Source organism: Eimeria necatrix, genomic scaffold (genome assembly GCF_000499385.1).
Source record: "Eimeria necatrix Houghton genomic scaffold, Enh_scaff641, whole genome shotgun sequence".
Lineage (NCBI taxonomy): Eukaryota > Apicomplexa > Conoidasida > Eucoccidiorida > Eimeriidae > Eimeria > Eimeria necatrix.
In genome coordinates, this window is record NW_013654486.1 from 1 (window position 1) to 21,971 (window position 21,971).

Below are 21,971 nucleotides of genomic sequence, written 5' to 3' on the forward strand. Positions count from 1 at the left end.
CACATGCATTTGAAGGCCTGTTTTCGTTCCAGACGCAGCTTTGACTGACGCTGCATACAACGACGCATAATGTCAAATTGGATACCAGAGGAAATATCAGACGAAAGGAGGAGTAAGTGTGGAAAGCTTTTACGCCCACTCCATAGCCGTAAGGACGCGCGATGACTCTCAAGAGCCCGGGACTGAGGCTTGGCAGTTCACGTTCTCACAGGCTGCAGAAAAAGCGCCGCGCTGACATTTTCAGCGTGTCGTAGCACCATTACGATGAGGCAGCGCTTCGCCGAGAAAAGCGCCGCGCTCATAACTAGCAATCTCGAACATGCCTCGCTGTCAACGCTGAGCGCTTGCGATGTCTTCACGGCGTTGTCTCACGGAATCTTTCGTAGTTTCGTGCCACTCTGTCCAGAACACCCGCTGAGTCAAAGCCTTCATCGATATGCATCAGCTCACTGTCTGACGAAATCTTTCTTAGTTTCGTGCCACTCTGTCCAGAACACCCGCTGAGTCAAAGCCGTCATCGATATGCATCAGCTCACCATAATGAATAACCGTCTCCAGTTTGAATAAGGGCTACGCCTTGAATGCAGTGAGCGTGCATTGGTGCCGACCCGGAGCCTTGTCGAGCCTTTCCTGCGCCAGTCCGTAACTTGCATTTAATGAGTCTCTACGAAGGAGAATCGTACCCATCGTTCTTGCACTGTTCTCGCTGACCACAAAGATCCTCCACAAACGCAATTCCCATAAGAAACAAACCTCATCACAACCTGCAATACCGTGCCAAAGTGAATGCCTTCTGTACGCTTGATACACAAATCTTTTTCCAACAACTGAGCTGCTTCCGTGTATCCGGCTCCCACTAAAACGTACTCCCTGCAGAATCCGCCTTCTCCTGTCCAGAGCTTTTCCAGTTGACGCAGCACCTTCAAGACGCCCACGCGAACCGATGCAAAATATGCTGACACCAAGCGCCCACCCGTCCTAGCACTGAGAAGACGGAACGATCAAACGTGCGGGCCTAGGCGTGGTAGGAGACGAGCGTTCTAGGCCGCGTAGCCATGGCAAAGGGATGATGTGTGCGGTAGCGACAGGCCCTAATGCCATTCCAGTCTCCCATGAGATGGGAAACCAACTCCTCCGCACTGCGGGAGGAACCTATAAGAGCGATGAGCGCGTGGAAGGGACTCAGCCGCTTCCGGAAACGCGACAGAAGTCTGGATCAGAGTCGACCCTGAGTGAAGAGACTCCGGGCGCGACGATGAATAGCAGCAAGAAGTCTGCACAGGCGACAGAAGACGGAAATAGGTCAGACGCGACAGAGATTGTGCCACACTGGTGGAGGGAGACTTGCATGAAAGAGTCTTACGATCAAGGGGGAGCGTTGTGCTGTGCGGGTGCGACGGCGGTACTTCGCGTTGAGCTCGTAGGGAGTCTTTGTGACGCCCTCTTGGACACTGGGGCTTCGAGAAGTTTCATTAGTCCTAAGTTGGTCGAACGACTGCAGCTGAAAGTGCGGAGACTAGCAAAGGAACATAGGTTCACCATTGCTACAGGTGCGCAATTACGCATTGATCGGGTAGTGACGGGATTGACGTTGTGGTGCGGACATACACGTTTTTCCGGGGACTTTTTAGTGGGACCCGTTCCCTACGACTTAGTCTTGGGTTTGGATAGGCTGACGGAACACAAGGTGGCCTGGTACTTCCAGTCTGACAAACTCCGAACCTATGTGAATGGCCAGTGATGCGAGTTACCAGTCGTTCGGACTGGTGAATCGACACTGTAAAGTGATAGTCCCACCGTAGTCGACCCACGGACTCCAGCAGAGCAAGCATACGAGATCTTGGCCAAACAAGTGGCGGGTATGTCAGCCGAGGAGGCAGCTGTATTCCTACGCCCGCCTCCAAGGAGGTATAAGTCCCACCCGAAGACTAAGGCAAAGGCGCGGATAAATTCGCTCGTTCGTCAGGCGGCGGACGATACTAACGATCTCAGGACTCCGTTGCATGGTTTGCATCTCATACTGGCTTTGCCCGAGGCTTGTTCGGCAGTGCCCTTAAGGCTCTCGGATGAATGGCAAGGCGCGCTTTGTTGCGCACTGATAGGGAGTCAACCCACGTCCTCCGGCTGCTGTAGTCCTTTGGCCTCAACAGCCTCGGTGACAGCGGAGAGTGACGAGGAGTCTCCCTGGCCTATGGCAAAACTCGAGCACACTCTATTCGACGAATGGATAAACGACTGAGGCGCAGGATATTCCATGTGAGGTTGCCCAGGTGTTGCACGAGTATCGGGCGGTTTTTCCCGATACCTTGCCTAAAGGCTTACCTCCGAAGCGCCCTCATGATCATCATATTCTCCTGGCGCCTGGAAAACTCCCAGCGAGATCTGCAATCTACCGTATGACTCCAGATCAGCTCACTTTCCACAAACAGGAGATAGCTGAATTATCGGATAATGGTTGGATCGGACCGGCCTATTCGCCTATTTGCTCTCCTACGACCATGTTGGACAAACGTGATGATGGCTCCGGGGAGCGGAAGATGCGGATGGTTCTCAATTACCAGGCTCTAAATGCCCTTACGATAGCCCCTGATTTTCCACTACCACCCATTCAAACCATTCTGTAGCTGCTCGGAGGCGCCAAGTATTTTTCCACCTTGGACCTGGATGATGCCCTTCGGCCTTAAAGGTGCTCCCGCTACGTTCCAGGCCAATATTAATTCCTATTTACAACCTTTATTGGGTCAGGGCGTTATTGCATACCTGGATGATGTACTTATCTATAGTTCTGATCTCTCTGGGCACATCTCTCTTCTGTGACAAGTCCTAAGCATTTTTCTTCGACACCAGTTCTACCCAAAATTCCGCAAATGTAAGTTTGCACGGCAAACAATTACCTATTTGGGTTATACTGTATCTGCTACGAGGATCAAACCCGCAGACGACAAAATCGAAGCCATCCGGCATTGGCCAGAGGTGCTGGAGAAGGAAACGCAAGTGCGCCAGTAACTCGGTACCATAAATTACTGTCGCATGTTTATGGGACCGGACTATGCAGACGTTCCCCGGCCGCTGGTTGATCTTACGCGTAAAGACGTCAGTTTCGAATGGACAGAACTTCACAAGCAAGCGGTGCGGCAGCTCAAACAGCGCTTAATAGACTTCACTACATTACAGGTCCCTTACACGACGAAACCTTTCGAGTTATACACAGATGCCTCTGGTTATGCGATCGGAGCAGTTCTCGAACAAGACGGCAAACCCATCGGCTTCCTCAGCCAAGTCATGAACCCCACGCAACAGAGATACTCGATCTACGATCAGGAACTCTTGGCGTTGGTCATGGCGCTGGACAAGTGGTCGCTCTTGCTCCGTGTCTCCAAGGTAACGGCTTACACTGATCATCAAGCTCTCACCCATCTCCAGCGACTCCAAGCATCGAAGCCTCTGCGCGGACGCACCGCGCGGTGGCTAGACTTTCTTGCGAAGTTCCCAGATTTGCACATCACGTATGTTCAAGGCGCGCGCAATCAAGTTGACGACGCCCTGTCTCGCCATCCCGGCCTTCCTAACACCTGCTCGCACGACACACCACCGGTACCACTGATGCTCGCAATAGGACAAGCGAGCGCGGCTCCCCGCTCTCGTGGTCGGCCTCCCAACTACAGGGAGCTCGCCGGAATTCGTTTGTGACGACCTAGACGACGCAGCCTGCCGTCCGCAGCTTCACCTGCGCCGCCGGCACCCACCCCAAAGGCGGAACAACCTACACTCACAACGAAGCCACCAGCTGACCCTCCTGATATGCGCCAGTGGCCGCAAGCCTACTCGAAGTGTCCTGTTTTTCGCGTTCCCTACAGAGCCGCAGCGAACCAACCAGGAGAAGCTCTGCAAATCGAGTTTTGTAATTGCCAATTCATCTTTCGTTACGTAGAGCCTTACCTGCACATCCGCGTTCATTGACTGTGGCGCATCTGCGTCTCACAGTTCCCTGAGTTCCTTACTCAAGTTCTGCATTCACATCACGACCATGTCACAGCCGGCCATCAAGGCCAGAAGAAGACCTTTGCGGCTCTCAGCAAGCACTACTACTGGCCAGGAATGCGCGCCTACACTACTGCATATGTTGAGTCATGTACCCACTGTCGAGCGTCAAGAAGCCTGCAGGCCTTCTTCAACAGTTGCTCATCCCTTCTCGTCGATGGGCGCACGTGAGTCTCGACTTTATCACAGATCTTCCCCTTACAACGACAGGGCACGACTCGATTCTTGTCATGGTCGACGCCCTTACCAAGGTGGCTCATTTCGTTCCTGCAAAGAAGTCATTCACAGCAGCACACACCGTGGAGCTTCTCGCAAACCGCCTTATCCGCTATCACGGTTTTCCAGAGGTGCTCATATCGGACCGCGACCCCCGTTTCCAGTCGGATCTTTGGAACCAGCTCTGTCACCGCTTTAACATCAAACGGTGCATGTCCTCATCCTACCATCCCTAAAGCGACGGCTAAACTGAACGGGTTAACCGCACACTGGAGCAGATGCTTCGTACCTATATCAAATCTGACGAACGCGAGTGGGAGCGTTTGCTTCCGGCCTTGGAGCTTTCCTACAATACAGCAACTCATTCATCCACTGAGCTCTCTCCCTTCGAGGTCATGATTGGCGAGAACCTGTTGACTGCTGCGAATTTTGATACCGTAGGCGCGTTAGCCCCTACGCCCACTCCTCCGATGACTAAGCTTTTCCGGCAGCTCTACGACAGAGCGCAGAGCCGCATCCTGAAGGCAAAGGGGCAGCAGAAATATTACGCAGACACAAAGTACCGAGCTGTGAAGTATGCAGTGGGGGACAAGGTTTCGCTCAGCAGCAAGCACCTACCGCCTTTCAACAGCTGCCCTAAGTTCGAGCCCCGTTACCGAGGACTCTTTGAAATCATTAAACGAATAGGCATCGTCGCTTACTGTCTTGCTTTGCCTCCTATGTATGAATGCCACAACGTTTTTCATGTTGCACTACACCTGCACTGGTGCCGGCGCTATCCCCAGCCCCAGTCTCCATACATTTTCCACACATTTCACGTATGCACATTAACTCTTAGACAATTTGCCTTACTTTTATCCTAGTAGGAAGGTCCTGTCCTCCTCCAGTGTTGCGACCCCTTGTAGGTCGCTAGCTAGCTATCATCTATCGGTCACTAGCAAGCCCCATTGTAGTGCCTGTGCACTACATGCATGCTGCAAGCTGCACTATCTAGATGCAGTAACAAGGCAAAACCAAAAAACAATTTCGTTTTGCTTAACAAATCTAAAAGAGCAGAACGTATTGCTCAACGGCATGCTTAGATATTATGTGACAGGGTCAAGGAAAAGAGCATCTAAGACTCGATAAGGGTTTTGCCACGTGTACAACTTAATAAAGCCACGAACCCCTGTAAAGTAATTGACAGTGCTAGGCGCAAATGCGAGTTGAGCAGCACAAGTATTTCTTACATTTGCCAAATTTTACCTTAATCACAAGGATGCGCCATATTTCGAGCTGTGTGACAACGCAACCCACACTGCAGACATGAAACGCCACAGGAAAACCATTGCCCATTTTATTGCAAACCCCAGCACTATGGTCCGTCATGTTGTTAATATAATCCGCTAGCGCTTCACAACCATATTTGGTAAAGGACGAATAATCTTTGTAGAGCTGCTTAGCACAATTAGTTTTCTCTACTCACGAGCTGAGCGAAACATTTATCACGTTGCAAGACAAAAACACGATCAGAACGCAATGATGACTCGGAGGAAGAAATCGCATGATACAGTAGCTCATGGCGAGCACAAGGAATATCCACTGGCACGCGACAGTAGCTAAGAATTTATCAACGCTGAGCGCGAGGATAACCGTACGAGTGGCTTTCGCACCTCGAGCGTCTGCCGACAAAAAACAACATGAAGCATATTAAAAAGGTAAACAGCATAAACGACTATTTGATTTTGCGACGATAAGCGCAAACATGGCCTTTGGAAGCCTTTTGTAAATGGCGCGAACATTTGACGCTTCCTCGAGGCCTTGATGCTGCATTCACGTTGACTTCAGCTAGTCCTGTTGCAATCAGGAGTTCTCCTTTTTCCTGTTGGGGCAACACCAGCTCAAGAAAGCGTACATATTTGAAAAGCACGGATGGCAGCGAGCCAGCAGCATTACTTTGAATAGTCGTTTGCAGCTATGACTGCTAAACGCTGTGTGATGCTTTCTGTGATCGGGCTGCTGGACCTGGAAGATTCACGCATACCCGTGAAAGTGAGAGCATGAATTCATTGTGTTGCTTGAAACACAATTGGACCTGTCACTAGTTGGCAAATGAGAGAAAAGATAATCGGGCCACAAACAGATAAACTGTAAAGCGTCCAACACGTTAATGACGGATAGGCTTCGAACGAGGCATAGTTCTGCTGTGGGTGTATCACTGGACTATACTGAGCCAAACATCACTATCTAAACAATCGCGCTGTAAGGCCAGGGCTTAATGCCAATCTCCCCGCAAATTGATTTATCTTTCGCAAAAAAGCGTAAGGCAGTGGGAACTATGAGAGTGTGGACAACTCTGTTCACAGTGCAGCTAAACAGACCTAATTGCACTTATTTGCACTCTGGAAAAGTTCAAAGAGCAGGAGGATACAAAGATATATTGTATTCGTTTTGTTGCAGTCAGGCCGCATTGTTAGGAGTGCCTCAAGAATTCTCGTTCAACATGAAGGAAATCGCAGTTTTCGAAATACTTCTACAAAGGCACCAACAAGCATGATTACGTACAAACCAATACACATAAACGAGTCTGCATGGACATTAGATGCCGTTTCTTTGCTGGTCACGTGAATTTCGTTAATCTGTGATTTGACGGTGCTTGCATGGCTTCACACTTTTAGCTCGCCACTATAGCACAGCCTATATAGAACACTGGGCAAATTACAAATGTGCTAACTGAGAGTTCGGCTCAGAACAGCCTCAGTCGTCTGGTTGCCATAGCGTGGGTCAGCCAAACTGAGTGCTCTTTGTAGTGCAGCAACGTTTTCGCCATTGAGTACCCGTTAAGCATTCATAACGGTATGTGACGGGGCAGGTGGCCGGAGTTCCTTTCTGTATCAGTTGAGCATGATATAGACAGCACGCGATTCAAGTGTTGGACTGACCTACACGAAAAGACCTCATTCCGGATTTACTTAAAAATTAATAGAAGTCCACTCTTGCACAACAGTAAGCACACTTTCGATCACTGAAAATAAATTTGTGGTGTCCAGGGGCGAGAGTTTGTTCTGACTTGCCTATGCATGCGGCTATTGGATGTATCTGAAGCTTTCCTGTGCCTGTTGCAAACAATCATATACACTTTGGGACATTGTTAAATAAGGGGCACGATACCTTTGTTGCACTGACTGGCACGCTGGAGCGCTTACTTAGCGCAAGTTAACTGGCATTTTTCCACTAAGAGACCTAAAAGCTGTCCGCCAAAAAAGAAGGCTCTACGAAATTCGGCAGAAGAAGCGCGCGATAGATTTATTAGCTTGCCCCTCGACGCAGTCTGCTAAAATATCGCAACCAAAGACCAGAAAGTTTTCTGCAGCGCAGTCGCGCTCCAAATACTTTCATTGCAACTCGAATGCACATCCTTGAACGGCAACACTTAGACAAATCTCTTGTTTCGCCTTCTGTTTAAAGCAGCGTTGGACTCTACACCTTCAAGTGGGTGGCTGTCGTTTCGAGATACGCATGATTACAGAATAATCGCAGTGTTTGAAGACTATGCTCATGATTCTATTAGCGGTTTAACGCACTGCAGCTCGCAACTCACGATCTGAGGTGGTTTTGGAGGAAACCTGGTTCATTGCTCCTTTAGAGTCAATTAACGATAACACTGCCAACGCAAGCAGCATCACGCGTTCCGGCATCCATGTCAACATCGGGGCAGCAGCACGCAAGCTTTTCCAGGTCTCCGTAGCGACCATGCTAGGTTTTCAACACTTCTGCACCCCAGTATTATGCATACGAACTGAATCAGTCAAGCCGAAAAAAAACGTTTGTACCGTTCATGAGTCCTGTTGGCAGGAACACCTGCGTGTCTTTCGAAGACCTCAACTAATTTTTAGAGAGCCTGGAATAGACTGCCGTTGACCATCGTCCCGACTGCTTTCCCATCCCAAAACATAGAAACCGCACGATCTGAATCAGTAAAGTCAGGAAAAGCGTTTGTATCGTTCATGAGGCTATACATGTTGGTCCTGTTGGCAGGAACACCCGCGTGTCTTTCGAAGATTTCCCCCAATTCATAGAAGGCCTGGAATAGACTGCCATTGACCATCGTCTCAACTGCTTTGCCATCCCAAAACATAAAACACCCACGCTGTGAATCAGTCTAGCCGGAACACAGGCGTTTGTACCGCTCATGAGGGCGTACCTGCTTGTCCAGCTGGAATGAACACCTGCGTGTCCTTCGAATCTTTCTTCTAATTTTCAGGGGGCCTCTAGTAGACTTTCTTTAACCCTTGTCTCCATTGCTTTGCCATCCCGAATTTTTTGCTGCTAATGGAAACACACGAGCTGAGTTGGTCATAATGCAGTCTTGGTTTCGCGCCTCTTAAAGCCAAATAAAAACGTTAATCCCAAAACACTGCTTTCCAATAATGCTAGCTCTGCAACCCCTCCATATTAGTCTACCATCCGCTCAAGTACATTTTCTGTTACTGCGAAGCCCAACATGTCGTAGTGACATAGAGGTAGGACTGCTTCTTTGCTTCCCTATATCAGTTATAACGTTTCATCCAACAGCAGATTAGCAAGTCCTTTTAGAGAGCTGTAGCCCTGCATTTGATCTACCTTTAAAAAGCCCGAATTCCCTTTCTGAATATTTGCAGCTTTCCAGGAAACGCACCGCCTAAGGTGATGACGTTAAAACTGTGTTTTTATTTCTCTCCACTTAAACAGAAATGGGCGCCTCGCCAACAAATATATAATCTTGCGCTCCGATTATCCACGGCAGCAGAATTTGTGCAAAAATAATCAATCTCAAGCCCCGAAGTCTTTAGATGAGATTTGAAACGTACAGTCTTAGGTAAAGGCACAGCAAAACAACTCTATCGTACATACCAGCATGAGGCTTAACAGGCTTTTGTGGTGGCGTTGGGACAAAGAAACTGCCATGAATGCAACAGTTGCCGGAATATCTGCACCGCGACAGGGAACGCACGATCTACAGTGGTTATGTTGATGACACACACTTTTCAAGTCCTTCTTCAAAATTATTCAAGCCCTTCTTTTAGATTAGGCGTTAAGGAAAAAGCGTAGCTCTAGCCTGTCAGCCTAAAGCCGAATCGGAAGCCTCAACACACGCTCTATATAAATCAGGAAGGAAAAAGATCCAAAACTTCTGGTGGCTCAGACCAAGAATAAGTACCTCAGTAGCAGTTGAATTCATGTTGCCCTCCTCTGCCAAGTTTGTGGGGAACAAAACAGTGACAGAGGTAGTTTTGTTGTGAGATATGCTGCACCCAAGAAACCCTTTTGCAGCCAAGAGCGCACAATCTAGAGAGTTTCGTCGTGGAAAAAGATATACACTCTTTGCGTTTCACAACAGTGATGGACAGTTCACTAAACACAGCTCATTCAGAGTACCTCCTTCCAAGGTGGACAAGCCACTGGGCACCATCGCCAGTGCGCCATTTCGTTAAATGCTCCCAGAACTGTTTGAAACGCGGAACGCACGGCCTGATGGAATCAATCTATATAAACGAGACGGCACTTTGGCCTTATGGGGGCAACTAAGGGAGTCTTTTCGTGCCGGCAGGGACATAGCCTTTAACCTGACCTGATACTGTACTTTTGCACACATCCCGTGATGCAGTGATCCGCAAAATCCAGAGTTATGCCGCTTCTCTCTGTCAGTTCTTAGGACTGAAGGTGCGAAGGGCAGCATACTACACGGAACGACAGGGCTAATAGTCTCCCATGACAAATGCGACTCCATCATAATCTACGAACTGGCATGTCCTAGCCCGAGTATGAAACATGCATCTGTATGAGAGCAAATGCAATGCACGCAACAGCGGAAAAACCCGGATTGCTAAATCATGAATGAGCTTGCTGCGGTCTTTTATATTTTCCCTGCACGCAGACTCCTGGACTAGGCGAGGGGTTTGTTGAGAATTCACACGAGAGCGTTATACTGCTTCTGCGAAACACTTTCGTAACTGACAGAAGCGCCACATGAGTGGGAACTTTATTTGCACACTGAATGCCGCACAAGCTCCAGATTCCAAGACGATTTTATTTGAATCAGCGACGCACGTGACACCTCTCTAGCGGCTTAAAGCTCTTTGCTGGCTTTATCAAGCCTGCAGATACTTTCGAGAACTGTGCCTCCCGCTCCACATTCCCAGAAGCATCACTGACAACCGGAAAGTCCCCCAACCATCAATGCTTGCTTTTGTCACCCATATAATTCTGTTGAAAACTTCACCAGGTAAAGAGCATGACAAAACTCGGAGAAAACGCCCTTAAATTAGTCCACATGGAAATCTCCAAGTCACTGAGCCATGTACTTCGCGACACGCAAACACCCAAAAAACTGCAATCTCTAAAAACCTGCAGTCACTAAAAGACAGGCTTTCAAATTCAACACACAAATTGAAATCATAAAAGCTGGTGACTTCCGCTATCAGCAGCAGAGTCCTTAGCACGAAGTGGAGAACTGGATAGCTTTTAGGAACTGCTGAAGTGCATTTGGCATTAGAGTGGTTGTGGAGATGTCCTTACTAGTAATAAATCCAAAACAACTCTCCTATAAGTTCCATTGTTGCTTAAATAGTTTGTGGCAGACACTGTTGGGTTTCTGTTCACTGACGAAGACGCTAGATGTTAACTGCACCGCTAACTGCTTGAAACAACTTCTGTCTCAGTCTCATTTTTTAATTTTGAAATTTTCGTTTCTTCTGCTTCTAAAAGGTCTACAAACAAAGCCAAATGCCAGCAAAAAATACCCAGTAAGTCCACAGCCCCAAACGACCAACAGTGGAAAAGGGGCCCCTCCAGGGGCCCCTCAGGGGCCCCCTCAAGAAGCCCACAGGGCCCCTCAGGGGGCCCCAAAGGGTTCCCACGGGGCCTGAAAGGGGGCCCCTCGAGGGGCCCCCTTTGGGCACCTTAAGGGGTCTCTAGGGGCCCCTTAGGAGGCACCTTAGGGGGGCCCTGAGGGGGGGCCTTAGGGGCACCCAAAAACACCCTTTGAGGCCACCAGAGGGCCCCCCAAAACCCTAGAGAGTCCAAAAGGGGCGCCCAACACTCAAGGGGGGCCCCCAGGGAAGACTTGGGAGCCCCTACACCCACAAATGGGTCCTTGGGCTGTTGAGGGGCCCCCAGCGAAGCAAGGGGGCCCCCAAGTTCTGCAGAAAGTCCCTAACCCCCCAGTGACACCCAAGGGCACCTTTACCTGCAAAACCCCTTCTTGCCACGCAGTGGGGGCCCCTAGGGAGCAGTGGGGCCCCCTGGGGCCCCCCTTGGGCACCCTCCTGAGGCCCCCACGGGGACCCCCTGGGGCCTCCCCTGGGGCCCCCCTAGGGCGTCCCCTGGGGCCCTCCTGGGGCCCCAAGTGCAGCAGGGGGGCCCCTGAGAGGTCCGCGGGGGCCCCTTTCGCAGCGAGTGAGCTCCCGTGACGCCTCAAGGGCCCTAAGCGGTGCGGAGGGGCCCCCAGCACAAACCACTGGGGGCCCCTACCACTGCACGGGGGGCCCCCATTACTGCAAGGGGGCCCCTAGTGCTCAGAGGGGGGCCCCTGGTACCCCAAGGGGGGCCCCTGCTACCCCAAAGGGGCCCCCAGCACTGATAGGGGGGCCCCCAAGAATGCAAGGGAGGCCCCCAGGACTGCAAGGGAGGCCCCCAAGGCTGCAAGGGGGGCCCCCAAGACTCCAGGGGGGCCCCCAAGACTGCAGGGGGGCCCCTAATACTGGAGGGGGGGCCCCTGAGTGGGCAAAAGTCCAAACCTCTTCTTTAAAGCAACTCTTTGCGCCGAAAATTTATCATCTGGAGAAAAGCGGGGGGGGTGAGCTGATAGGGTGGGCTGGCCCGAGGGGGAGTGGCTCTGCAAAACGCCCAAACCCTAAACCCTAAACCCTAAACCCTAAACCCTAAACCCTAAACCCTGGGCCCTGGGAGGAGGGGGCAGCCAAACGCAAGAGCTTACCGCTAGGGTGTAAACCCTCTGGCCTTTTTCGTTCAGGTAAAAGCGCAGGTACATCTTCGATCCCAAACCCTAAACCCTAAACCCTAAACCCTAAACCCTAGGAGATCCCTGGGGGAGGAGGCTGCGAGGGGAAACAAAGAAGCTTCGTCGACCAAATAAAAATTAAAAGCAAACGCCAAATTGCAAAATGACAAACTGTAAACCCTAAACCCTAAACCCTAAATCCTAGAAGAGGGGAGGCCCCTTTCCCAGAGGGCCTCGGGTCAAGATCAGCCCCACAAAGGCCCTAAACCCTAAACCCTAAACCCTAGACCCTAAACCCTAAACGCTAATCTACTGACTCCCCAAAAGCTCAACCAAAGCCATTCTTGGTTTTCAGAAGCCATTTTGTCGCTGCAACGCTAAACCCTAAACCCTAAACCCTAAACCCTCGGCCCGCCCGGGGGTGTTACTGGGGGCCCACTTCCCGCAGCGGGGCCCAGCAGCCCAAACCCTCCCTTAGTAAACCCTAAACCCTAATCGCTAAACCCTCAAGCTGGCCATGGGGGGGCCAAACCCTAACTTCGCCTCTTAGCGTTTTGCTGCGCCGAAGGCTGGAGGGAATGTCTTGCAGCAGCAGCAGCAGCAGCAGCAGCAGCAGCCATAACGGCTGCAGCAAAAGAAGCAGCAGCAAGGGGACCCAGAGCTCTCTCAAGGACTTCTTCAGCCCCCACAACGGGGTCCCCAGCAGGGCCCCATTGGGGGCCCCGGGGGCCCCTGGGGGCCCCCATGGGGGCCCCCAGGGGGTCCCCCAGGGGGGCCCCCTGGGGGCCCCCAATGGGGGCCCCAAAGGGGGGCCCCCCTCAGAAGTCATTGACCTCACAGAGGGCCCCAAGGGGGGGGGGGGCCCTGGCCAGGGGGCCCCCCAGCCCCATTTGCTGCCAGCCCGGAAGCGGACTCTGCCGTGGGAGCAGCAGCGCGCTGCAGCAGCAGCAGCAGCAGCAGGCGGTGCTGCCGGGCCCCTGCCAGCAGCAGCAGCAGCAGCAGATCCTGTTGCTGCTGCATGCGCTGCTGCAGGGCTTCCCCTAGCTGGCCTCGGCAGCAGGGCCCCAGCCACGCTGCGGCTGCTGCTGCCGCTGCGGCAGTGTGTTGCTGCTGCTGCTTCTCATCTGCAGCATTTGCTGCTGCCTGAAGAGCTGCAGTGCATGCGCACTTTGGCGGCCCTTTTGGGGGCCCCTTGGCCTGCAGCAGCAGCAGCAGCAGCAGCAGCAGCGCCAGCAGCTGCTGCTGCAGCTAAAGGAGAGGCGGCGGCAGAAGCAGAAGCAGCAGCAGCAGGCACAGCAGTAACAGCAGACACACACACAGCAGCAACAGCAGCAGCAGCTGCAGGCACAGATGCAGCAGCAACTGCAGACGCAAACATAGCAGCAGCAGCAGCAGCAACAGCAGCAGCAGCAGACATGCCTGCTGCTGCTGACGAAGCAGCAAACCAAAGCCCCCTCAGCGAGGGGGCCCAGCTGCTGCTGGCCCGCATGCTGCTGCACCTGCTGCGTCTCAGTTTTGCTCCAGACCGCCCCCCTGCTGCAGCGCGGCGTGTCAGCCCCAGCAGCAGCAGCAGCAGCAGCAGCAGCAGCAGCAGCAGCCCCTGGATTAGGCTGCCCCCGCTGCTTCGAGTGGCTCGAGAAGTGCCTCATGCTGCTGCTGCGCTGCGAGAGCTCGTTGGCCGCGGGCTGCTGCTGCTGTGGACTCCCCAGACGCTGCCAGCAGCAGCAGCAGCAGCAGCAGCAGCAGCAGCAACGTGCGGCCGCTGCGCAGCAGCAGTAGACGGCGTTTGCGCATGCAGCTGGGCCCCCGCGCTGCAGTGCCTTTCTGCTGCTGAAGTCAAAGCAGCAGCAGAAGGGGCCCTGGGGGCCCTGGGGGCCCTCAAGGAAGTGTGGGGCCCCCCGGGGAAGTTGAAGACCCGGGGAGAGACTGTCTCTTATCTGCAGCAGCTAGCTGCTGGCCACAAGCCCAGCAGCAGCAGCAGCAGCAGCAGCAGCAGGAAGCTGGAGGAGTTCTTTGGGGCTGCCGTTTCGAAGGGCCCCGCGAAGCCTCGTGCTGCTGTTCCTGCTGCTGTTGCTGCTGCTATTCGCAGCGTCCGGGAGGGCCTTGTGAGGGTCTGCTGCTGCTTGGGGAAGCTGCAGCAGCAGCAGCTGCTGCTGCGGTCGCTGCGGCTGCTGTTTGTTGCAGTGCATGCGCCGCATGCAGCAGCTCTGGGGCCCACAGCAGCAACAGCACCGGGCTACGTTGTTGCTGCTGCCGGCAACATTGTGCTGCGCTGCTTGCAGCAGCAGCTGCAGCAGAAGCAGCAGCAGCAGCAGCGGCAGCAGCAGCAGCAGCAGGAGCTGCAGCAGCAGCAGCAGCAGCACGAGGAGGAGCTGCTGGCACTGGCCTGTGCTGCCATGCTGCCCGCAGTCTACAGAGTCTCCCATCTTGTAGACCTCGAGCTGAGGAAGCTGCCGCGGCCCCTGCAGCAGCAGCAGCAGCAGCAGCAGCAGCAGGGGCAGCCGCAGGTGTTTTATGAGGTGAAGGCGCTGCTTCCAGGGGCAGCAGCAGCAGCAGACACCCAGGAAACACCAAACGGTAGCAGCAGCAGCAGCAGCAGCAGCAGCACTGGCACCGACGGCGACGCAGGCACCCACGCGGCCTGCGTGGCAAGCAGCAGCAGCAGCAACGGCAGCAGCAGCAACGACAGCAGCAGCAACAGCAGCAGCAGCATTGACAGCAGAAGGCCATCAGCAGCAGCAGGCGTTGCAGAAAGCACAGATGCTCCAACTGCTGCAGGTGTGCCCCACTGTTTCCCTGCTGCAGCAGCAGCACCAGCAGCACCAGCAGCAGCAGCAACAGCTGCTGCTGCTGGCGCTGTTGTTGCTGCAGCAGCAGCAGCTATGAATGAAAGCGAGCAGTCTCGGTTGCTGCCGGTTTGGCGCTGCTGCTGCTGCTGCTGCGCGCACCAGCAGACCCTCGACGCAACAGCAGCAGCAGCAGCAACTCGAGAGCAGGTTGTCGATTTTGCTGCTGCTCTTCTGGCGGAGCTGCGAATGTCCTACGCAGCAAGTGAAGCAGCTAAACCCTCAGCAGCAGCAGCAGCAGCAACAGCAGCAGCAGCAGAGAAAGAGGCGCTGCATCTAGCTGCTGTTGCGGAAGCCCTCCTGAGGCTCCACATAAAAGAGAGGGAAGCAGCACTACAGCAGCAGCAGCAGCAGCAGCAGCAGCACCGGGAAACAGCAGCAAGCTGCAGCAGCTGCGTGAAAGACGAAGATTGTGGGGCGCCCAAAAGCTGCAGAGAGACCCCACAAGCAGCAGCAGCCGCAGCAGTAGCAGCAGCAGCAAACAGTCCCGCAGCAGCAGCAGCTGCTGCAGCAGAGGTTTACCTGCTGCGGTTTCGCTCCCCTTATGTTTTGGCTGCAGTGGTGTGGCAGTCTGTCCAGCTGCTGGAGCAGCAGCGGCAGTATGCTGCTGCTGTTGAGCGGCTGCTGCTGCTGCTGCGGCTGCACGAGCTGTACACTTTCTCCCTCGCAGCAGCAGCAAGCCCAAAGCCACAAGACGACAAAGAGGCTGGCCTGCTGCACCCAAAGCAGCAGCAGCAGCAGCAGCAGCAGCAGCAGCAGCAGCGGATCGGGGTGTACCAAAGCCGCGTGGGCAAGTGGTACAACCGGCTGACGGTGCTGCTGCTGCAGCACCTGCAGCAGCAGCAGCTAGCTGTTGTCCAGGGAGTTCGCTGCTTAAGAGAAGAAGCACTTTTGCGAAAAGCAGAAAAGCACGAGTTGGCTCGTCGGCTGATCAAGGCTGCGGTGTCTGTACACCGCAAGGGCCTGGCAGCAAACTGGCAGCAGCTGCAGCAGCAAGCGCGGGAGCAGCAGCAGCAGCAGCAGCAGCAGCAGGTTTGCATTGCCACCGACAGCAGCGAGTCAGACGCAGGCGGACACACATCTTCCGGCGCCAGGCGGCGCCGCGACGCCAGCAGCAGCAGCAGCAACAGCAACAGCAGCAGCAGCAGCAGCAGCAGCAGCAGCGACAGCAGCAGCACAGAGCGCCCAGTAGCGCGCAGGGGAAGGCGAAGAAATCTTCGCGGGCGTCTCCGCGCTCCCCCAAGTAAGCGGCGAAAAGCTGCAGAAGCAGCAGCAGCAGCAGCAGCAGCAAATACCGGCAGCAGCAGCAGCAGCAGCGAGCCACGTGCGGGGACCGAGGATAAGGAGCAGCAGGAGCAGCAGCAGGAGCAGCAGCACGAGTTTCTGGCGCTGCTGCCCCGCGACGTGCACGCGGCGGTGCTGGAGGAGTACAAGGAGCAGCAGCAGCTGCAGCAGCTGCTGCCGGTGTCAGTGGTGACTGCGCGGCCGCTAGCAGCAGCAGCAGCAGCAGGAAGAAGCAGCATTTTTGTGGGCTGGGATGGCCAGCTGCTGCGGGTGGAGCAGCTCGCGCTGCAGCACTATTTCATTTGCGGCAGCTGGCGTGGGGCCCACGACGAAGGTGCTGCGCTGCGTTCTCTGTTTCTAATACTCACTGCAGCGCAGCAGCAGCAGCAGCAGCTGCTGCAGCAGCAGCAGCAGTTGCTGCAGCAGCAGCCGCAGCAGCAGCGGGCCGGCAGCGCCGCTGCGCAGCTTGCGCTCCCGAGTGAGAACGGACTGCAGCAGCTGCAGCAGCTGCCGCTGCTGCAGCAGGGAGAGGCAGCAGCAGCAGGTGCAGCAGCAACAAACAATGGCGGCCTCGCTGTTGTGTTCCTGCCAGCAGCAGACCCAGCGGTCCAGCAGCTGCTGCTGCCGGAGCAGCAGCAGCTGCTGCAGCAGCTGCTGCAGCAGCTGCAGCGCAGCAGCCGCGCCGAAGTGCATGCGCTCGTCAAGCGCGCTGTTGCTGCAGTGTACGGACAGCAAATCCGTGGGGTCTGTTGGGTTTGGGAGGCGCGTGAAGAGGGGCAGTACGCAATGGCAGACCAGCAGCAGCAGCAGCAGCAGCAGCAGCAGCAGCAGCGGGAGGATAGACTGGGCAGCAGCCAGTTTGATGCGGAGGGAGAAGAGGAGACGGAGGTAGATTTCGAGGGCCTTGACAACGTGGACATCGCGGTGCTGCCCTCGCAGCAGCAGCAGCAGCCGCAGCAGCAGCCGCAGCAGCAGCAGCAGCAGCAGCAGCAGCAAGGCAAAGCAGCAGACTGCGCCGAGTTCTACGCCCGAATTGCTGCAGCTATTGGGGGCCCCGCCCTCGCAGCAATCTTTTCGCTTTTGGGCGAAGACTACAGAAGTTGGGCCCCTGGGCTTCCGGACCTCATTCTCTGGAGACCTCGCCAGCAGCAGCAGCAGCAGCAACAGCAGCAGCAGCAGCAGCAACAGCAGCAGCAGGAGCAGGAGCAGCAGCAGCAGGAGCAGCAGCAGCAGCAGCGCGAAGCGCCGTCGAAGCAAGAGAAGCCGGAGGAGCAGGAGAAACCCCACAATCAGCTCCGGGCAGGAGAGGCACAAGAAACCCAGCAGCAGCAGCAGCAACAGCAGCAGCAGCAGCAACAGCAGCAGCAGCAACAGCAGCAGCAGCAGCAGCAGCAGCAGAAAGAGCAAGACTGCTGCGCAGACTGGGAGGTGATGCTGGTTGAGGTGAAGGGCCCCCGAGACTCTCTTTCAGACAAACAGAAGTGCGCGCAGCTTCTTGGGGCCCCTCTGTTTCATTTTGCTGCTGCTGCTTCCTTTTGTGTCTTTTGCTTCTTTGCTTCTTTATTTGCTGCTTCGCCCGTCTCGCGCTGGTTTCAACGTGCTGCTGCTGCTGCTGCTGCTGCTGCTGCTGCTGCTGTTGCTCTTGTGGCAGTCGTGGCTGTTGCTCCAGGTGCAGTTGCTGTGCTGCTGTCTACCTGCAGTTGCTGCTGCTGCTGCAGATGCTGCTCTTGCTGCTGCTGCTGCTGCAGATGCTCCTCTTGCTGCTGCTGCTGCTGCTGCTGCTGCAGTTTGTTTTAGGCTTATGTGGGGACGCTGCGTCTGCAGGTGTTGGCTGCTGCGGCTGCTGTCGTTGGGCCTAAAGGCTGAAATTTGCAAAGTGGCAGAGCCGGAGGTCACTGACCGCATGCTGCAGCAGCAGCAGCAGCAGCAGCAGCAGCAGCAGCAGCAGCAGCAAAGGGAGCAGCACAGCGAGCAAGAAGCTCAGGAAGGGGAGGCTGGCGAGGCCCCTGCATCTGCCAAGGCTGCTCGAGGGAGACACAGGAAGGCAGCAGCAGCAGCAGCAGCAGCAGCAGCAGCAGCAGCAAAGCGGCGGCAGCAAAAGGGCCCCAAGCCCAAACGGGGTGTACGTACACCGCAGCTCAGGACCCTCGCTAGCGAACCCGATGCTGCTGCAATTGCGCGGATAGAGGGGGTCGGGCGTTAGGCCTAAACCCTAAACCCTAAACCCTAAACCCTAAACCCTAGAGCCGCTTTTCCTAAGCCGAAGCACCTGCAGCGGCAGCCAGCCGAAGGCCTGCTAACCAGGAGCGTCTAAACCCTAGGGTTTACAAGGGGCCGCCTTTAGGGTTTAGGGTTTTAGGGTTTAGGGTTTAGAGTTTAGAGTTTAGGGTTTAGGCGTGGCCAGTGCTTGGGCCAGGAAGGAGGCAGATGAAATCAATAGAAGCAAAGCGGGCAAAGCTCACGGCAAAACCCTAAACCCTAATTCCTAAACCCTAGCCAAACTCTGAACCTCCGTGAAACCCTAAACCCTAGCCGAGCTCTGGACTTTGCCAAACCCTAAACCCTAGCCGAACCCTCGCCAAGCTCCAAACCCTAGCCAACCCCAAGGCCCTGGCGAAGACCAAGTCCAGGCCAATCCCTTAGCCCTTTCCAAACCCTAAACCCTAGCAAACCCTAAATCCTAGTCCGGTACGAAGCCAAGGCCAAACCCTAAACCATCGCCAGTCTTTCGTAAGCAGCCCTTTACAAGCAGCGGGAGCCGGGATAGCCGTGCCCCGATACCCAACTCATGTCCAGTTAAGGGTTTAGGGTTTAGGGTTTAGGGTTTAGGGTCTGGAGCTGGGTGTCACGGCATAGATAGGGGCTCGCGCCGCGGGATCTGCATCCTTTCAAAGGTTTAGTTGAATTAAATAGTAAATAATTAATTTAAAATGCATTTTAAATTCAAAATGCGCTATAAATTAATTGAAATGAATTCAAAAAGCTGGAAAACCCTCAAGAGCCACAAAACCCTAAACCCTAGCCGAGGCCCCCGCCGTGTGTCGGTGGCATATGCCCCACAGCTGTGGGGCCCGGGGGCCCCTTTGTTTCTCTTTATTTTATTTCATTTCTTCTTTATTTTAAATTAAAAATATTAAAATATTTAAAATATATTTAAATTCGAAAGTGGCAGAAAACAGAAGCCGCTGGGGGGCCCCAGAAGACTAGAACGGGGGCTTCTTGGGGGCCCCGCTGCTGCTGCTGCTGTGCTGCTGCTGCTGCTGCTGCTGCTTCTTTCTTGGCTTTGCGGTCCTTCATGCTTGCATCTGTTTTATCTCGAAACTAAACCCTAAACCCTAAACCCTAAGCCCTGCCTCGCGAGAGCCTCTTTAGAAGCCCGAGGCTTCCAGCAGCAGCAGCAGCAGCAGCAGCAGCAGCAGCAGCAGGACCAACGGCGGCTGCCGCAGCAGCAGCCGCCGCAACAGCAGCAGCAGCAGCAGCAAGTTGCAGCATTTAGTTTTAAACTGCAGCAGAGATGAAGGCGCTGGCCAAGGCTAAGAAGGGAAGCAAAAAGGAGGGGGGCCCCCAGGGCTTGGGGGCCCCCAGGGGCCCCGGGGAAGGGGCAGGGGGGCCCCCCAAAAAGGGTACAGGGGCCCCCAAAAAGGGCGGGGGCCCCCCAAAAAAGGGTTCAGGGGCCCCCGGCGTTTCTGCTGCTGCTGCTGCAGCAGCCGAGGCCAAAAGGAGACACGAAGAAGGTGATATAATGCAGGCGTATGGAACGAGAAAGTGTTTAGGGCTTAGGGTTTAGGGTTTAGGGTTTAGGGTTTAGGGTTTGGGGTTTGTGTGCAGAGGAGGAGTCGGGGGCCTCCACAGCGAGCGACGCATGGGAAAGTGAAGAAGAAGGAGAAGAAGGCGAAGAAAAGCTGCAGGTGGCGAGGGTTTAGGGTTTAGGGTTTAGGGTTTAGGGTTTTAGGGTTGCTGTTGGTGCTGCTGCTGCTGTTGCTGCTGCTGCTGCTGCTGCTGTTGCTTCTACTGCTGCTGCTGCTGCTGCTGCTTGCGGCTTCTGCTTTTCCATATTCTCTCAGAGCCCTTGTCTCTATTAATTAATTAATTTTATTTTAATTAAATTTAATTAAATTAATTAAATTAAATTAAATTTAATTTATTTAATTTTATTTTAATTCAGATTTTTTCGGAGGCAGAGAGCAGCGCGGAAGAAGAGCCTGAGGGTTCTGTGGAGTCTTCTGAAGACGAGAGCGAGGAGGGCCCCCCGGGGCCCCCGGGTACGCCAAACCCTAAACCCTAAACCCTAAACCCTAAACCCTAAATCGCGGGGCCACCAGCAGGCGCAGCTGCAGCAAAGCGCAAACCCTAAACCCTCGACTTGCTCCGAGCTGTCCCGTGCAGGCGGAGGGGACTCTTCAGATTCAGAAGAAGAACAAGGTGAGCCTAGGGTTTAGGGTTTAGGGTTTAGGGTTTAGGGTTTAGGGCTTAGGGTTTAGGGTTTAGGTTCTGGGGCGTGTAGCCGGCCGCATCTGCGCTGCCAAATAGACAGCGGGCGTTTGCTGCAGTCAGCTGTTCAGCAGCAAATTACCGGTTGACCAGCAGCAGCAGCAGCTGCAGCAGCAGCAGCAGCTGCTGCAGCAGCAGCTGGCAGCAGCAGCTTGCTGCTGCTGCTGCTATCTGGAGCTGCTGCGTCGCTGCTGCATCAAGCTGCTGTTGCTTCTGCATTTGCACGCGCTGCAGCTTGCTGCAAGTGTTTCTCACGCACACCTCTGCTGCTGCTGTTTCTGCTGCTGCTGCTGCTGCTGCTGCTGCTGCTGCTGCAGCTGAGGCCTACGTGTCTGGAGCTGAAGTGCGGCAGCTGCCGCTGGTGGACTTGGAAGCAGTTAAGGCCCGCATGGAGAATACCGTGGGCCTTTTATGTCGGGGGGCCCCCCGGGGGGCCCCCCGGGCAGCGAGGGGGGGGCTGTGGGGCCCCACAGGGGCCCCAAAAGCCGCCAGGAGCTGCTGCAGCTGCTGCGAGATGATGTAGTCCATTACTACCAATACTCTCCAGACCTTGCGGAGTACTTTCTCCAGGTTCGAACCCAAACTGCACCACGGGGGGCCCCCGGGGCGCCCCCAGGGGGCCCCCAGGGGGCCCCCAGGGGGCGCCCCAGGGGGCCCCCAGGGGGCCCCCAGGGGGCCCCCAGGGGGGGCCCCAGGGGGCCCCCAGGGGGCCCCCAGGGGGCCCCCGGGGGCCCCAGGGGGGTTCCCCTCTTTCTAGGAGGCACCCCTTGAGGGATTTGGGGGTTAGGGTTTAGGGTTTAGGGTTTAGGGTTTAGGGTTTAGAGTTTAGGGTTGAGGGTTTAGTGGCACAAGAGCTGGGGAGGGCCTGAGAAAGGGGCTGTTGATAGTGCTGCTGCTGTTGCTGCTGCTGCTGCTGCTGCTGCAGCTGTTTAGCCCCACGGAGGCTCTGGCGTTCTTTGAAGCAAACGAACAGCGGCGGCCTTTGACGCTAAGAGCGAACACATTGAAGACACGGCGGTGAGTTCCTCCTGCTGCTGCTGCTGCTGCTGCTGCTGCTGCTGCTGCTGCTGCTGCTGCTGCTGCTGCTGCTGCTGCTGCTGCTGCTGCTGCTG

The 21,971-nt window shown here is 54.8% G+C and overlaps 5 protein-coding genes across 5 annotated transcripts; all 5 read left to right on the forward strand.

Annotated features, from left to right (window-relative positions):
* Positions 1–1,066: 1,066 nt before the first annotated feature.
* ENH_00068190 (hypothetical protein) lies at positions 1,067–1,741 on the forward strand (the record flags this gene model as incomplete). The annotated part of the gene is made up of 1 exon (XM_013582421.1): positions 1,067–1,741. One exon carries the CDS (start codon positions 1,067–1,069, stop codon positions 1,739–1,741), a length of 675 nt encoding a protein of 224 aa, XP_013437875.1.
* Positions 1,742–3,036: 1,295 nt separating this feature from the next.
* On the forward strand, positions 3,037–3,690 carry ENH_00068200 (OSJNBa0061C08.12 protein, related; the record flags this gene model as incomplete). Its single annotated transcript, XM_013582422.1, has 1 exon — positions 3,037–3,690. The coding sequence occupies one exon, from the start codon at positions 3,037–3,039 to the stop codon at positions 3,688–3,690; it is 654 nt and encodes a 217-aa protein (XP_013437876.1).
* Positions 3,691–4,130: 440 nt separating this feature from the next.
* On the forward strand, positions 4,131–4,735 carry ENH_00068210 (Similar to Transposon MAGGYgagandpolgenehomologues, related; the record flags this gene model as incomplete). Its single annotated transcript, XM_013582423.1, has 2 exons — positions 4,131–4,465; positions 4,699–4,735. 2 exons carry the CDS (start codon positions 4,131–4,133, stop codon positions 4,733–4,735), a joined length of 372 nt encoding a protein of 123 aa, XP_013437877.1.
* An 8,081-nt stretch (positions 4,736–12,816) lies between these two features.
* ENH_00068220 (hypothetical protein, conserved) lies at positions 12,817–18,571 on the forward strand (the record flags this gene model as incomplete). Its single annotated transcript, XM_013582424.1, has 2 exons — positions 12,817–17,849; positions 18,193–18,571. The coding sequence occupies 2 exons, from the start codon at positions 12,817–12,819 to the stop codon at positions 18,569–18,571; spliced, it is 5,412 nt and encodes a 1,803-aa protein (XP_013437878.1).
* Positions 18,572–19,882: 1,311 nt separating this feature from the next.
* On the forward strand, positions 19,883–21,630 carry ENH_00068230 (hypothetical protein; the record flags this gene model as incomplete). The annotated part of the gene is made up of 6 exons (XM_013582425.1): positions 19,883–20,102; positions 20,197–20,276; positions 20,534–20,630; positions 20,755–20,790; positions 21,177–21,259; positions 21,430–21,630. 6 exons carry the CDS (start codon positions 19,883–19,885, stop codon positions 21,628–21,630), a joined length of 717 nt encoding a protein of 238 aa, XP_013437879.1.
* Between the last annotated feature and the right edge of the window lie 341 nt (positions 21,631–21,971).